Source organism: Anabrus simplex, chromosome 2 (assembly GCF_040414725.1).
Source record: "Anabrus simplex isolate iqAnaSimp1 chromosome 2, ASM4041472v1, whole genome shotgun sequence".
Classification (NCBI taxonomy): Eukaryota; Metazoa; Arthropoda; class Insecta; order Orthoptera; family Tettigoniidae; genus Anabrus; species Anabrus simplex.
This window is the reverse complement of record NC_090266.1, coordinates 827,803,147-827,818,622: the sequence shown is the minus strand read 5'-3', so window position 1 is coordinate 827,818,622 and position 15,476 is coordinate 827,803,147. Positions and strand designations below refer to the sequence as shown.

Sequence of the window (15,476 nt, the reverse complement as noted above, 5' to 3'; positions counted from 1 at the left end):
ATTATATGGAAGTCACCTCATAGTGAGAGTACTATACTTTTCTTTACTTTTGCTGCCTGAAATTAATATTAGAATTTCCTCTTTAAAGTGTAGTAATTTTGGCTTTCATTTAGTATATTCAGTGGATGGTTTATGTGATATCATCACCCTAAACTTCTCGTCCAGTTTTAACCCTTTGTGTCCTGCCGGTACTTTCAAGTACTGGCTGATATTTAGTCCTATGTAAAACTATAGTAAGCAAGGACAGTTGTGTTGTGTTCTGTGGCTACTCTCCAGTACCTACAGAAGACATTAGAGTATCTTTGGTGGTGTGATTCATAACAATGACACCAGAGAGAAGCACTGAATTAGCATGAGTTACTCAAACTTTTATCCTGTATCCAAGCACTGACATTTCTTTCCCTTTAGTTAATGGAAGCCATAAATATGTAATTATTTTTCATATTATTGTGTGAGACATTGTAAAGTATACAGTTAAACAGTCAGCATGCTGTAGTCACTTGAACAGGCTTTTATTCTTTGAAATGTAGGTACTTCTAAGTACCGACAGAACTATAGGCATTCCATGCTTTTTGTTCTCTTTGGTAACCATGGTTTATGTTATCAGATGTGATTGTTGCAGGCTGTGGTTTTGTGTTTTGTTAATTACGCATGAATTGTATAACAATACATCATGAGTAAACATAAGGTCAGTGGATGGTATTTGCGATTTACTGGCTGGTATAACAGATAATGGAGCATTATCTGATGTGAATGATTGCAATAGTGATGAAAAGACTGAGTAAAACACGTGGTCTAGACAGAAGAAATGATGATGGTGAGGTCTTAGCTTTTATTAGTCTTAATTTTACGATGGGTTACCACAGGTTACCATCTTACAAAAAATTTTGGTCATCAGCTAGAGACCTTGGTGTGGATTTAGTTACGGATACAATGACGAGTACAAGATTTCAAGAGATCATGTCATATATTCATGTGAATGATAACAGTGCAGTGTCGATAGAGAAGTCGGATAAGCTACACAAAGTAAGACCTTTCTTAGTAATAAGAAGTTTCAATCTGTATATGAATGGACTCGGGAGGTAGGTGTGGACTATTCTGTTGTGCTATTCAAAGGACACAGTTGTCTAAAAGAGTACCACCCTGCCAAGCCTATCAGGCAGGCTTACAAACTTTGGTGTTTAGCTGACCAGAAGGGATTCATTCTTGCATTTCAAATCTATCAGGGGAAGAGTTGGGTATCTTGAAGCAGAGTTTGTAGAGCACAGGTTAGGTGAGAGGGTGGTTTTGTCTCTGACAAAACATCTGTGGGGCAAGAAGAAAATTGTATTTTTTGACAAATATTTTACCTGTCTTTGACTTTTAGAAAGGCTGAAACTATAAAAGACCTTGGCATGTGGCTCAGAAAGATCTGACAGACAGGGTTGTCCAAAAATCTAAAACTGAGAAGAGCCTGATAAGAAGAGAGCATGATTACAGATTTTCAAATACTGGATTGGACTTTTAAAGTGGCAAGACAACAAACCTGTACATTTTGCATCCAATTACCATGGGTCAGAACAAATTTATGTGCAACAAATTCAGATAGATGGATCCAAACAGAGTGCAGTATGCTTCGTAGTTGTATATGACTACAATCTGTGTATGGGAGGAGTTGACCTTGCTGACCTTTCTTTTTGCTAGGGGCTTTACGTCGCACCGACACAGATAGGTCTTATGGCGATGATGGGATAGGAAAGGCCTAGGAATTGGAAGGAAGCGGCCGTGGCCTTAATTAAGGTACAGCCCCAGCATTTGCCTGGTGTGAAAATGGGAAACCACGGAAAACCATTTTCAGGGCTGCCGATAGTGGGATTCGAACCTACTATCTCCCGGATGCAAGCTCACAGCCGCGCGCCTCTACGCGCACGGCCAACTCGCCCGGTACTGACCATTTTAGAACCCTGTGAGATGTTGACAGGAAGTCGAAGAAATGGTGGCCGAGGCTCTTCTGGGGATTTCTTCACGTGTGTAAATACCTACGTAATTTACTGTGAAATGTTCGGTAAGACAACAGTCCTCCAGTTTCGAAGGATGGTGGCAAAAGGACTTTTGTCAGTGAAAAGCCCCCAAAACAGGAGGAATTCCTTGACCACACTTGGGTCACCTCCATCCTTGTCTGCAAAGAGAAAGAAGATGGAGCACTCTGTCCCAAAATATGTCAGAATGGAAAACAGGGGTATTCATTGGCCTAAATTTGTGGAAGTTTGTGGATGATATAAGGTGTGCAGAATGAAGTAGGTCCAGTCACGTCCACATTCTCAATGCAGCCACTACAAGGTGTCAACGAGGTGTGTGTGTCAACGAGTAGAAGAACTGCTTTGTGGAATACCACCAAGTAGACACGTAGAACACTTTGAACATTTCCATTTGGCATTTTTGCCAGACAGATTGATTGCTTTCATTTTACTTCTTTATTATGTTCATTTGCCGGTCTGAGTGACTGAGACGGTTGAGGCGCTGGCCTTCTGACACCAACATGGTAGGTTTGATCCTAGCTCAGTCCGGTGGTATTTGAAGGTGCTCAAATACGTCAGCCTTGTGTCGGTAGATTTACTGGCAAGTAAACAAACTCCTGCGGGACCAAATTCCGGCACTTCGGCGTCTCCGAAAACCGTAAAAGAGTAGTTAGTGGGACGTAAAGCCAATAACATTATTATTATTATTATTATTATTATTATTATTATTATTATTATTATTATTATTATTATTATGTTCATTTTACAATGATTTGCAGATTTTATACCACTGGTATTGATTCCCATTCATTTTGAGAATATTGTTAGTAAAAGTTTTTGTCCTTCAGCATTTTTGATGTACTTAAATGTAAGGGGTGACTAGAGGACTGACGGTACTTAAAATTTCAACTGCTAGATTGTGTTCCCGGCCACTAGTGGACTGAGGGTACTTCAGAGTACCATGAGAAAAATGGATACTTAGAATTGTTGCATATTGAAAATACTCACAATTACAGGTTAATGAAGTATCTTAGTTACCGAAGTTTCACATTTATTAATTGTTCCTGATTCTGTCAGCTACTTCGTCCATGTTCGTTTTCAAGGCGGGGGGGGGGGGGGGAGAATGTCTGTATGCTTTATCGTGACCAGTCTTTCAGTCTTTGCAAGCCAGTAGTAACCCTAGTGTGTTCTATTAAAATATGTTACATTGAAATTTACTAGCTTCTACTCTTGTTTATTTACATTAAAGCATTTGGATATCCTATTTTGCAGAGATGCCAACTTTTGAGGAGGCAATTCGTAATGCAACCGTTAGGGCACGCGGGGGAGGGGGGGGCTGCCGTAGATTTTTTTTCTCCCCCAAGATCTTACTAACTTACATATAATTGAAAATCAATTAACATAAAATTCAACCAAATGTAACATATTCAATGACTGGCATATGAAGAGTGTAGGATTCTAACCTGCTAAAGTAAGAGGTGATCTGCAGTAGATATCTAAGTGAAGGTTGAAGGATCATTTCTTTTGTTGAGTGCTTTAGTTGCTCCCTTAGCAGCTTGTTGTTCCTGTTTGGTAAACGTACACTGGTGACCTGCTTTTAACAGTTCGGAGTTCATATTAGCACAGAATTGTCTTGTTCTTCCTCATCATGTGCATCTGAAAAATCGCGGCTACACACACTAAAAAACACGTGTGAATGAGATTTTGAGGAACGCAGTAAACAAGGCCATTCTTTCGAGTATTCCTCCCTAAATTTTTGAACAATTTTTCATTTATTACTAATGTCACTAGTCATGGTAACGTAATCACACGTATTTTCCTGCAGTAGAAATTGCTTCATTATTTCAAACCTTTCGCATTTCATAACACACGATTAGCATATATCCTAGAAGAGCAATATATGTAAATTTGGCTACGAAAATCGCAAGAAATACTTCAACAGTCACGCACACAGTATTCACAATTAAACAGAGTTTGTCACCACTTTGCTGCCAAAACAAAGACAAAAAACTCTGATCTGATCATGTGACGAACAAAGGCAACAGTTCCGCAAGATATACCACTTCACAGGTGCCTATATTTCCGGTACAGAAAGCACACACTGCGTTCGGCGCGTGAAAACTCGAAATATTCTCAAACAAGGGACAGGAAAGGGGTATAAATGTTTACTGAGAAATCCAAAAATAATATTCTGAGAATTCAAGCTGTAATGGCATTCCTTGTGCATCCTTTTGAACACTTCAGGCACTTAAAAATAAAATCAACAGAGAATCGTAATGTGTGGTGTGTGATTCGTAAAGGCGTAATTATGATGGGTAATTCGTAATTATTACGATTGAATCGTAATAGTTGGCATCTCTGTATTTTGTTATCAGCCGAGTATACTTACGATGAATGTTTTTCAAGTACATGGAGCTGATACCAAATGGAATATCCAAACCCACCAGTATGAGTGAACAGCATCTTGCATACATCTGAATAGAACAAGCAATATTAATACAAGGATCATTCTGTAATCTCGTAAGTATTGTGTATACTTTTCAGTATGTCGTCAAATTATCATATTACTGGTTGGAATGTAACTACCAGGGGCAGAGCTGGCTGGCATTCTTCATAATTTGCTTTAGAATGTGGTATGGTAGCCACCAAGTAATTGAATTTTTCAGTATTCAGTTTAGTTTTATTCTTAGTTTTCAACGTTGTTTTGTACCTTCTACATGTGTGGATGCAGATTTATTATGGGATTATTAACAAGGCTTAATTTTTTGCTTACCTATTTAACTGTTTTTTGTTTTTTTTGTTAGGGGCTTTACATCTTACCAACACAGATAGTTCTTATGGCGATGAAACTCTGTTTTCTAATCAAATTAGTTGCTGAATTAAGTACATTCAAAACGTACAAATTTTTGAGAGCCACGGAATTTCTCGCCATATGTGAAGGCTTGGTACCAATGACAAGTACTCTTTCTTACATCTGATAACACTGTTCCACTAACTACAGTCTATCTACTTGAACCTTTCTTTCAACAGAAATTGTATTTAATTTGCATGTGTGTGGATTATTTTTAATTCCTTTTTCTCTCCGGTATAACTCCATACTTCTTGGAATGGTATTTAAAACTTTTAAGGACATAAATTGCATTTATTTTTATTTTTTGTACTTTTGGGACCCACAGGGTTAAAAGCAGTACTTATAAGCTTACATATCTTAGAGTAATTTGCAAGTAACTTCTGTATGTTTTGTTTTCTTTCTTTCTTTCTTTCTTTCTTTCTTTCTTTCTCTAAATTATCCTGAATTGTGTAATTTTTCTAAGTTCATTTTGTGCATTTCTTACAGAATATTGGAACTAGCATTGATGTTTCTTTTAGTCTGGTTCTACTCTACCTTGACAATTCGTGAAAGTATTCTGAAAGTAAATGGTTCCAGAATAAAAGGATGGTGGAGAGCACACCACTTCATATCAGCAATAGCTGCTGCTGTATTGCTCATTTGGCCCACTACTAAACCTTGGTATGAGTTCAGGACTCAGTTCATGATCTTCTGTGCCTATATAAGTAAGTATTGTGCACCCTATTAACTGGCTAATTTGGAACATCACAGTTACAGGTTAATGAAGTATCTTAGTTACCGAAGTTTCATGTTTATTAATTGTTCCTCATTCTGGCAGCTTCTTCATCCATGTTTATTTTCGAGGTGGTGGTGGGGGGAATGAATGTTTTGTTTACCTATTTAACTGGGTTTTCCAATCAAATTACTTGCTGAGTTAAGTACATTTAAAACCTACAAATTTTTGAAAGTCGCTATATTTCTCGCCATATGCAAAGGCTTAAACTTAATAACACAGTTCCACTGACTACAATCTATCTACTTGATCCTTTCTTTCAACATAAATTGTATTTCATTTGCATCTGTGTGGAGTATTTTTAATTCTTTTTCCTCCCCAGTATAACTCCATATTTCCTTGGAATTTCCTAAATGTATTTAAATTTCCATTCTTATGTTAATTTGGCTCATATTTAAAATGTATTCTCTTGATTTAGGTGTGGTTCAGTCACTGCAGTTTTGGTACCAGCGTGGTGTTTTGTACCGCTTGAAAGCCTTGGGAGAACGGCATGATATGGATATAACTATTGAAGGCTTCCATAGTTGGATGTGGAAGGGCCTTAGTTTCTTAGTGCCCTTTCTATATTTTGGATATGCTTTCCAGGCATACAATTTCTATGTCCTATATCGTCTCAGCTTTATGACTGAAGCTACTTGGCAGGTGAGTTTTCACTAAGGTTTTGATTTGTATACTTAGAACAGCTTGTTTACTCTTAAAATATTTTGCAGTACCTCCTCATCATCTTCGTTTCCCCTTATCCAGCTTCTGCCACCTCGGGGTATTTATGGCAGTTCTCCATCTTCTTCTTTCCTTCCACCATTCCTATTCCATGATCTTGTCCCAATCTAAATTTTGTCTTCTTATGCTGCTCTTCACGGATTCAACCCACCTTGTTCTAGGTCTTCCTCTTGCTCTCTTGCCCTCGTACTTTGCCTCCAGCATCTGTCTTGGAATTCTATTCTCCTCTGTCCTCTTCACATGTCCATACCACCTTAGTTTATTCTTTTCAATTCTCTCATTTAGCTTTCCTATCCCAACTTCCTAACATCTTCATTTTTCACTCTCTTTCCTTGTCTTTCCTATCATACTTACGAGGAATTTCATCTCACTGGCTTGAATTCTACTCTCTTGCCTGCTAGTCTAAGTCCAAGTCCCAGCTGCATAAGTCAGTATGGGTACATAGTATGTTTTGTACATTATCTCTCTGCTTTTCCTTGGTACTTCTTGACTCCTAGCAAGTTTTCTTACACTTCGGTATAATGCATTGCTCTGCTGTACCCTCCTGCTAATCTCCATGTCCACCTGAACATTTTGCATTAATTCACTTCCTAGTTATTTAAAGCAATCTACAATTTCTAGACTTGGACTTCCAATTTTCACAGTGCCCTTTCCTTGCCTTTCCTCTCTCAACATCACCATAGTCTTGCTTTTATCTGTACCGATTTTCATGCCATACTTCTCAATTTTTTCATTCAGTACATCTAGTTGTTGTTGGAGTTCTTTGCTGTTCTTTCCCCAGATCACATCCTATGCAAATCGCGGTATCTTCATCTCTTTATCTCCATAGGCTTTCTTTGTTTCCTTTACAATTTCATCCATGACCATAATAAACAAAAGAGGTGATAGCACACTCCCCTATCTTAGTCCAGTCTTATTCCTAAACCATTCTGTCTTTCCAACTGGGGTCAGTACCCCGCTAACACAGTTGTACGGTAAATTGCTTGTCCGATTTTTAACAATTCTCTTCCAAATCTCTCTTTAACCATCGTTTCCCAAACCCTCTCTCTGGGGACACTTATCATATGCCTTTTCTATTTCTATGAAAGTCTTGACAAGATCCTTTCCATATTCCCAGTACTTTTCCTTCAGCTGTCTCGTGCTAAAGAGTGGGTCCACTGTAGATCTTCCACTCCTGAAGCCATATTCTTCCTCTTGCAACTGTCTTTCAATCTTTCTTCTCATTCTGCTTTCTTATATCCTTTCCAGTATTTCAAGTACCTGTGATAAAAGTGTGATTCCTCTATAGTTACCATAAACTTTCTTGTCCCCTTCCTTAAACACTGGTATTATACCTTTTTTTCATCTTCTGGTACACATTCGTGTTTCCACATACACTTTAGTTTAATATTTACTGCTTGATGTAATGAATAGTGCTTTCTTTTCATTTCTTGTTCAGAAATTTCTGGTAGTCACATGTGAAATATTGTCATGCTCCCTTAAATTTTCTTGTTCAGGATATCCTATTATTAACTAGTTGAATATAGGGGGCATGATGGGAGTGTGATGACATTACTGACTTCTATACAGAATATTGTTAATCACTTGAAATTTAAGATATTTAATAGTGCCTCTTTCAAGATTCTGACCAGTATACTTCGATACTTCGAGCACTACAAAGGGCACTAGGAAAGTTTTGCAATATGAGTGAATGCTTCAGACTTTTCAAAATAATTTCCACCACACTCAATACACATCTCCATATGCCGAAACCAGTCACTGAATCAACTCTGCCACTTTTCTTCGGTTACATTTTCACACTCTTGATCCCATGCTGCCAGAAGCTCCTTGTCGGATGCAAAACGCCGCCCTTTCAGCTTCACTTCTGGGAAGAGTGCGAAGTCACATGGGGCAAGATCAGGACTGTATGGAGGGTGATCAAGCACAGTCAACCCTGATCTGGCAAGAAAATCCATTGTTACATTAGCACAATGTGCTGGAGCATTGTCATGATGCAAGAGCCAAGTGTTGAGCCGTGACCTTGGACGGAGCTGCTTGAGAGCCTCGATGACCTGAGGCAGACAAGTCTCACTGTACCATTTCGAAGTAACTGTCCTTTGTGTTTCTAGCACAACCCAATTCAGGATGCCCCGTTTAGAGAAGAATACTGCAATCATCCTTTTCTTCACTGACCGGGCGAGTTGGCCATGCAGTTAGCACACAGCTGTGAGCTTGCATCCGGAAGATAGTGGGTTCGAATCCCACTGTCGGCAGCCCTGAAGATGGTTTTCCTTGTACCTTAAGGCCACGGCCGCTTCCTTCCCATTCCTAGGCCTTTCCTATCCCATCGCCATAAGACCTATCTGTGTCGGTGCGACGTAAAGCACAGTAGCAAAAAAAAAGTCTTAACTGACTTTGACTTTTGCGCAGTCACAGGAGTAGCCTCATCTTCAAACACCCACACCTTGTTCTGGGATTTTGTTGGGACATCTTAATAATAAAGCCAAGTTTAGTCACCTGTAACGATGCTATTGACGTTATGCGATGTCCCATTTTCAAACTGTTTTAGTATTTCTTGGCACCATTTCACTCAATGTGCCCTTTGTTCCTCTGAAAATGAACGGGGCACCCAAATCTTTCTAACATGGAGATGGTCGTGTAGAATTGAATGAATAGCTGGTGCAGGGATGTGGAGGGACTCTTCTACCTGCCGATATGTCAACCGCCTCTCTTGCTGCAACATTTTCCTCGCAGCTTCGATGTTTTCTTCAGTCAGTGATTCAGATGGTTGCCCAGAACGAGGATCGTCTTCAACCCCAAAAATTCCTCTCTGGAACTCTTTGTACCAGCGGAAAATTGTTGTCCGATGTGGACAGTCTTTCCCCAGCACAGGAGTCATTTCCTCCAGGCACTGGTCAGCAGTTAATCCTTGAGCAAAATTGTAGCGGATAATTGCGCGATATTCACCTTTAGACCACACTGACATCTTAACTTGCTTTCAATCCCACTGCTTGGTAACAACTGGTGTGAAGGTCCCGCCTTGCTGTCTTCTAGACCTCATTTCACACCTATCATCCCTCACCATAACAGGGGTGTCCAGCCAACCACTTTTGCATATTGCAAAACTTTCCTAGTGCCCTGTGTATTAATTACATCCTGCAGTAAACATTAGGATATCCTTAACGAGGCAGATGGTTAGTAGTGACTTCGGTTTTCTTGTCAGGCTGAATGGCTTACAGTGGAGTGCTGGCGTTTGGATCCCAGGTTGGTGGTTTCAATCCCAGCCCAGTCCGATTGTTTTTGAAGGTGTTAAAGTACGCCAGCCTTAAGTCGCTAGATTTACTGGAATTAAAAACTTTTGTGGGACAAAATTCTGGCACTTTGAGTCTTCTAAAACTGTAAAAATAATCATTGGGGCATAAATGCAATTTTTAAAAGAATTTCATTGGCAAAACTTGTTCTCAACAACCTGAATTCATCCATCATCCATATTCTGATGAACTGCAGTAAGTCAGTGACTTTCCTTTCTTTGGCACTTAACAATGCATGCGTTAGTTGTGTATCCCGTGAAACATCAACAAATAGTAGTACTCGTGCTGGAAGGTTACATTTACTCCTTTTTTTAAAGAATACAGATACATTGGAGTTAAACCAGGAGTTCTTCTAGCACTTCCTTTCATAAACAGTATTGACTAACATACTTTTTTATCTTGGGTAAGGTAATTTTACACCGTCTCCTTGCAACGAATGGCAGCAATCCAGAGGCAAGGAAACTGTTGAAATACATTACAAATGAGGATGTTATAACATTTTTATTCTGACATTATTTCACAGCCAATTAATTTTCGTTTGGTTAACCTTTCAAGTGGTACATTTCTTTTCAGAAGCTACTAACACAGTGGCACATTTTCCATAAGGTACTAGGAAGTAACACATAGTGAGATACTCTTTGTGTAGTATAGTATTTTTATCAGATTCAAAAAGTACAGAATATGTATCAAGCTGACAAAAATGATCATAATATGAAGGGCAAGGCATCTTGCTTGCTGAGGAAAGCAACGGGAAGTTACGGCAAGATACTTTTAATTGGTCAGGTATTTTCATCAAGTTTAAAAAGCAAAGTCTCACTATCAAGCTATCAAAATGATTACAGTGCCAAGGGCAAGGAAAGAAGAAAGTAACGGGAAACCAACAGTAACATACTTGTGTGTAGTCAAGTATTTTATCAGATTTTAAAAATATACACTCATTATTAACTTACAAAAATGATTACAGTTCCAAGGAATCCTCTGTAGTAAAGTTCAGTCAGGCCATTACATTACTAACTCCTCTTCAAAAAACATATTTACTTACAGGTAAAAAGAAATTGTCTTAGGTATTACCATCACTATACTTATTCTCTGTTTTACAATACTTCATTCATATTCATCAATCTTGAAGCATTTCTTCCACTTCCGTAAAAGCAGTCCTCAGAAATCCACAACTGTGTGGTAGCGCTGCAAGCATGGAACGAAAGCATTTCGCCTGGTCATGTGGTTTTAGGAGAGTGATTCTGTAGGGCAAAGCTCGAAACTAACATACAAGCACATAGGAAAGCGATCTCGGATCCTACGACGGAATAAGTCATGCCCACCTCTGAAAGGCATTTGCAATTTGATGACGGAATATTCCGTCATGGCCACTTAGGAAGCCATACGGCTAAGATGATTTATTCAGTCATTACTGCTTGAAAGGTTAATGATCTTATATGTCAGACCATTAACATTCTTTTATTGAACAGTGAGGTAATCGTTCTGTAGGACAGTTTACACTTGCATTTACCGAGCTTGATAGCTGCAGTCTCGCTTAAGTGCGGCCAGTATCCAGTAATCGGGAGATAGTGGGTTCGAACCCCACTGTCGGCAGCCCTGAAAATGGTTTTCCGTGGTTTCCCACTTTTCACACCAGGCAAATGCTGGGGCTGTACTTTAATTAAGGCCACGGCCGCTTCCTTCCAACTCCTAGGCCTTTCCTATCCTATCGTCGCCATAAGACCTATCTGTGTCGGTGCGACGTAAAGCAAATAGCAAAAAAAAGCTTGCATTTGCGAACTGTTACAAATATCCTTACTCTTCATTTTAGTGGTCTCGGGTGTAACATTGCAGTTAGTTAGTGCTCGAGTGTAATATGCTACTTGTTTTTGATTTGTGTATATTTGATAAACAGTAAAGAATTCTTATGTAATGCATTATGCTATGTTTAACATATACAGTATATCGTGCCCCCTCTGGCTAACTAACGAATGTGCAAATTGTCAAAACGATAGGAGAGCTTGAAGAAGTTGTGATTATTAGTGTTAAATCAATTTTTATATTTTATGATTGGTTTTGTGTGTTAGCCATACAGAACAAATTTGTCAGAGCGTAGACATTATATAAATAATAAAATGTAGATTAAAATTTTAGAACTACAAGTTCCTTAGTTCGTCACTTTCGCTAGTTTGCCATAGTGGGGATAATATCAAGGATTGGTATAGTTGGTATGCAATATTTCTTCTGATTCTCCAAAAATGTTAAGGCTTTATTGGAGAATGGAACTAAGTCTAAAATGTTTAATTAAGTCAAAACATGTATAAATTACTCTGGATGGTGTTTTTTTTACTGCTGTTTTATATCTACCACAGTAAGCATAATGTCATTCTTCTCTTCTTCATCCATTCCATTTTCCTGATTCTCTCTGGGTAGGGTACTTTACCAAATCCCTCCACCTTACTCCATCTTTCCACCATTCCTCTTCTAGTATTTTACTGCTATTGATTTCTCTATTTGCAATACAGTCCACAACAGATCTCCATCTCATTCTAGGCCGCCCCTAGGCCTCTTTGCAGTCTCTGTATCCATGAACTTTGTCTTTGGTATTCTCTCTCCTGGCATTCTCATCATATGTCCAAACCATTTTAGCTTTGCTATATCAATCTCTTCTTGAAGTTTACACACTCCCATGCTTCTCCTTATTTCCTCATTTCGTATTGTCTTGTCTTTCCCTGTATGCTCCTCAAGAACCTCATTTCAGCTGCTTATATCTTTGGAATCCACTTAGTCAGCGTCCAGGCTGCTGAAGCATAGGTCAGTATAGGTTTATAATAGGGCGAGTATAAAACCTTCTTGCATTTCATTGGCACATCTTTGTTCCATACAATGTCTCTCGCACACTGGTAGAAACTTGGAGACTGCTGTATTCTTAAACCAATTTCTCCATCCAAATTTCCATCTTGTGACATCAAGCTGCCCAAATATTAAAAAATTTTCACTACTAAAGGAGGTTCATTTCCTATTTCTATCACTCCCTTGGATTTTCTGTTACCTCTTGTCATGTTCAAAGTCTTGCTTTTTGCAGTACTAATCTTCATTCCAAAATTTCTTGTCTCCTTATTCCATAAATCAGCTTCTGTCTGTACTTCCTCTTCATTATCTCCCCAAACTACAGTGTCATCAGCAAAGAGCATAGACTTTATTTGTTCGCCCATCATCTCCTTGATATTGTGTAGAATTCTATCCATGCTGATAATGAAGAGTAAGGGAGACGATACACTCCTGTCTTAAGCCTGTCTCAACTCTGAACCATTCAGTTTGACCCACTTTGGTTATAACACAGCTTTCGCAATTTTGATACGATGCTATTACATACATGCCAACCGTTCCAATTTACCCGTAAACGTTGAGATTTATTTTTACCTCTTCCTATTTTTGACCAATATAACCTCTAGTATGGCAAATCCTCTTCCCCTGGGATAAAGGATAAATTCTTATGTGCTTGTGTAATTTACGAAACCTCATTTTCAAGCGTATTTGTTTGATGCTTTATTTCGTGTTTTGTCAGTCGCCTCTGTGCAGCGTGTTTCCCACCCACCACAGCAGCGTATGCACTTTATACAGTTGGGGATTCGGGGCGGCCAGTCATTCCACAAGCAAGAGAGGCTAGTGCGCGCTGACGACTCACTTAATCGGGATGAAAGAATGAGTTTATTATTGTGTTGCTTGCGTACTGTTAACATTGTTTCTGTGTATAGTTTCATCGGAGTTGTAGGCCACGTGTTTTTTCTTGCATTTCTGTGCTTTCCCCCTCTGTCAAAGTCGTATGTTAATGTATGGGAAATATTGAATTGTTTTGTATGTGGTAGTTTTGCATATTTAAGTGCATAATTTTAATGAGTTGAATGTTTTTAAGGGGGTTGTGTCAGTGACAGTTTCAGGCATTTTCTTTTCTCATTATGGCTGAAAAATACAACAAACATTATCTCAAAGTGTTCAGAGTTACCTATAAATTTCTGTTAATTTTACCATTTGATAAAGGAAACTACAGTATTTTCTCGCGTAATTAATGCCCTTGCATAATTTACACATCCCAATATTTTTGGGTCCAAAGTGGAGAAAAAGAAATGTTGACGTATTTGACGCACCCACAACTTCGAACATCCATCTCGCAGCTCCGAATGTGTTTCGAAATAAAGATGTCAACTACTCAAATAGCAGGCTTCCTATTACGAAAGCGGGGCATTCCAAATACAGGGCAACGTGCTGTTATTAGACGGCAGGAAATCCCACTGCACTAGTTTTATGAGTGTTTCGAATACGGGACATTATCTGATCTCAAAATTGTTAGTCAGTCCACAGTATTCGAGTAATACTGCATCATACAAACTCACGGTGATCAGTTACGCCGAAACATAGTGGAATAGGGCAGCCGACAACAGGTATTCAGTGTCCACATGAAACGTGCGCTACCGCGGTAACAGAAATGCACTTCAAGCTGCCAACAAGTCTAGCAAAGCACTTCGCGGACCAAAAAGTGGCAAGTTTCCGCAAGTAGAGGAGGATCTGCTTAAATATATGATTTTGTTATGCAACGCTGTTTAAGCCGTTTCTCACGAAATGCTGTATTTTAAAGAATGAGAAATGGCTGCTGCACATGGAATCAGTGTCTCAGATTTGAAGATTAGAAGAGGCTTGATTAATTTTATGAAGGGAAATGGACTTTCTTTTCGACGAAGAATAGCATTGTGCCGAAAAATGATGAATGATTTCAGCCATTTTCACCGTTTTGTGATTAAGAAGCATAAAGTGAAGGAATATTTGATCTCTCTTATAGGAACCGCAGGTCAGATGCCAATCAGTTTCCATACGCCACAAAGTTGAACAATCGATAAGAAAGGAACATACAGTGTTACTGTACGCGCTACCGGAAGCAAAAAACAACGATGTACTGCAATTCTTGTTGTAACATCTGATGGCCAAAAGCTTGCAACTTACATTGTTCTAAAACGAAAAACAATGCCAGAAGCGAAATTTCCGCGAGTGATCCACGTTTGTATTCAAGAAAAAGGGTGGATGGACACATCACTCGTACAAGATTGGATGCGAACAGTTTGGGGTAATGTAGCAGGGTTCCTCCTTCGATGCCCAGCCCTTCTCATGTTGGACAGTTTTCTTTTTTTTTTTTTTTTTTTGCCGGTATGTCGTTATGATGTATGATTAATTGTACTTTTATTAGTTCATGTTTATTTCACTTCAGGTCGTATTGTCAGCTCGTAATGGGGAGAATATTTTCCAGTGTCGGTACTTCATTCCCAATTGTCTGACTTAGTAGTAGTAGTAGTATTTATTCATTCATCATGTCGTTTACATATTTACAGGACTCTGTTTTATATATACATAACTCTTCTAATAACATTCTTGCTTGAGAAATATTATCTTGTAACTAAACCACATATATTACAGAAGTAGTAGTATTATTATTAACATATTAATACTTAAAATAAATTGAACTTGCAACTATCTCTTGCACACATTAAATTATTATTATTATTATTAATATTATTATTATTATTATTATTATTATTATTATTATTATTATTATTATTATTATTATTATTATTATACAAAATCACACCAACCTCAACAGATGCAAGTGACTAATCTCATGTTTTAATCCGTATTGAAATCTGTTGATATACAATAATAAAGTTTTATTATGAATCCACCTGTTCAATACATTATAATATACATTATAATATACATTATAAAGTTATTTTAAATGTAACAGCATTATAATGTATTGAACAGGTGGATTCATAATAAAACTTTATTATTGTATAACCTCAACAGAGTCGAGTAGATAT

General features: G+C 38.3%; 1 protein-coding gene across 2 annotated transcripts in view; it reads left to right on the top strand.

Annotated features, from left to right (window-relative positions):
• LOC136864489 (transmembrane protein 120 homolog) overlaps window positions 1-15,476 on the top strand; it is a 182,452-nt gene that overhangs the window by 111,957 nt on the left and 55,019 nt on the right. For both annotated transcript variants that reach the window (XM_067141525.2, XM_067141526.2), the window contains 2 exons: window positions 5,335-5,552; window positions 6,039-6,262. In XM_067141525.2, coding sequence (XP_066997626.2) covers window positions 5,335-5,552; window positions 6,039-6,262 — 442 coding nt within the window. The remainder of the gene's footprint in view (window positions 1-5,334; window positions 5,553-6,038; window positions 6,263-15,476) is intronic.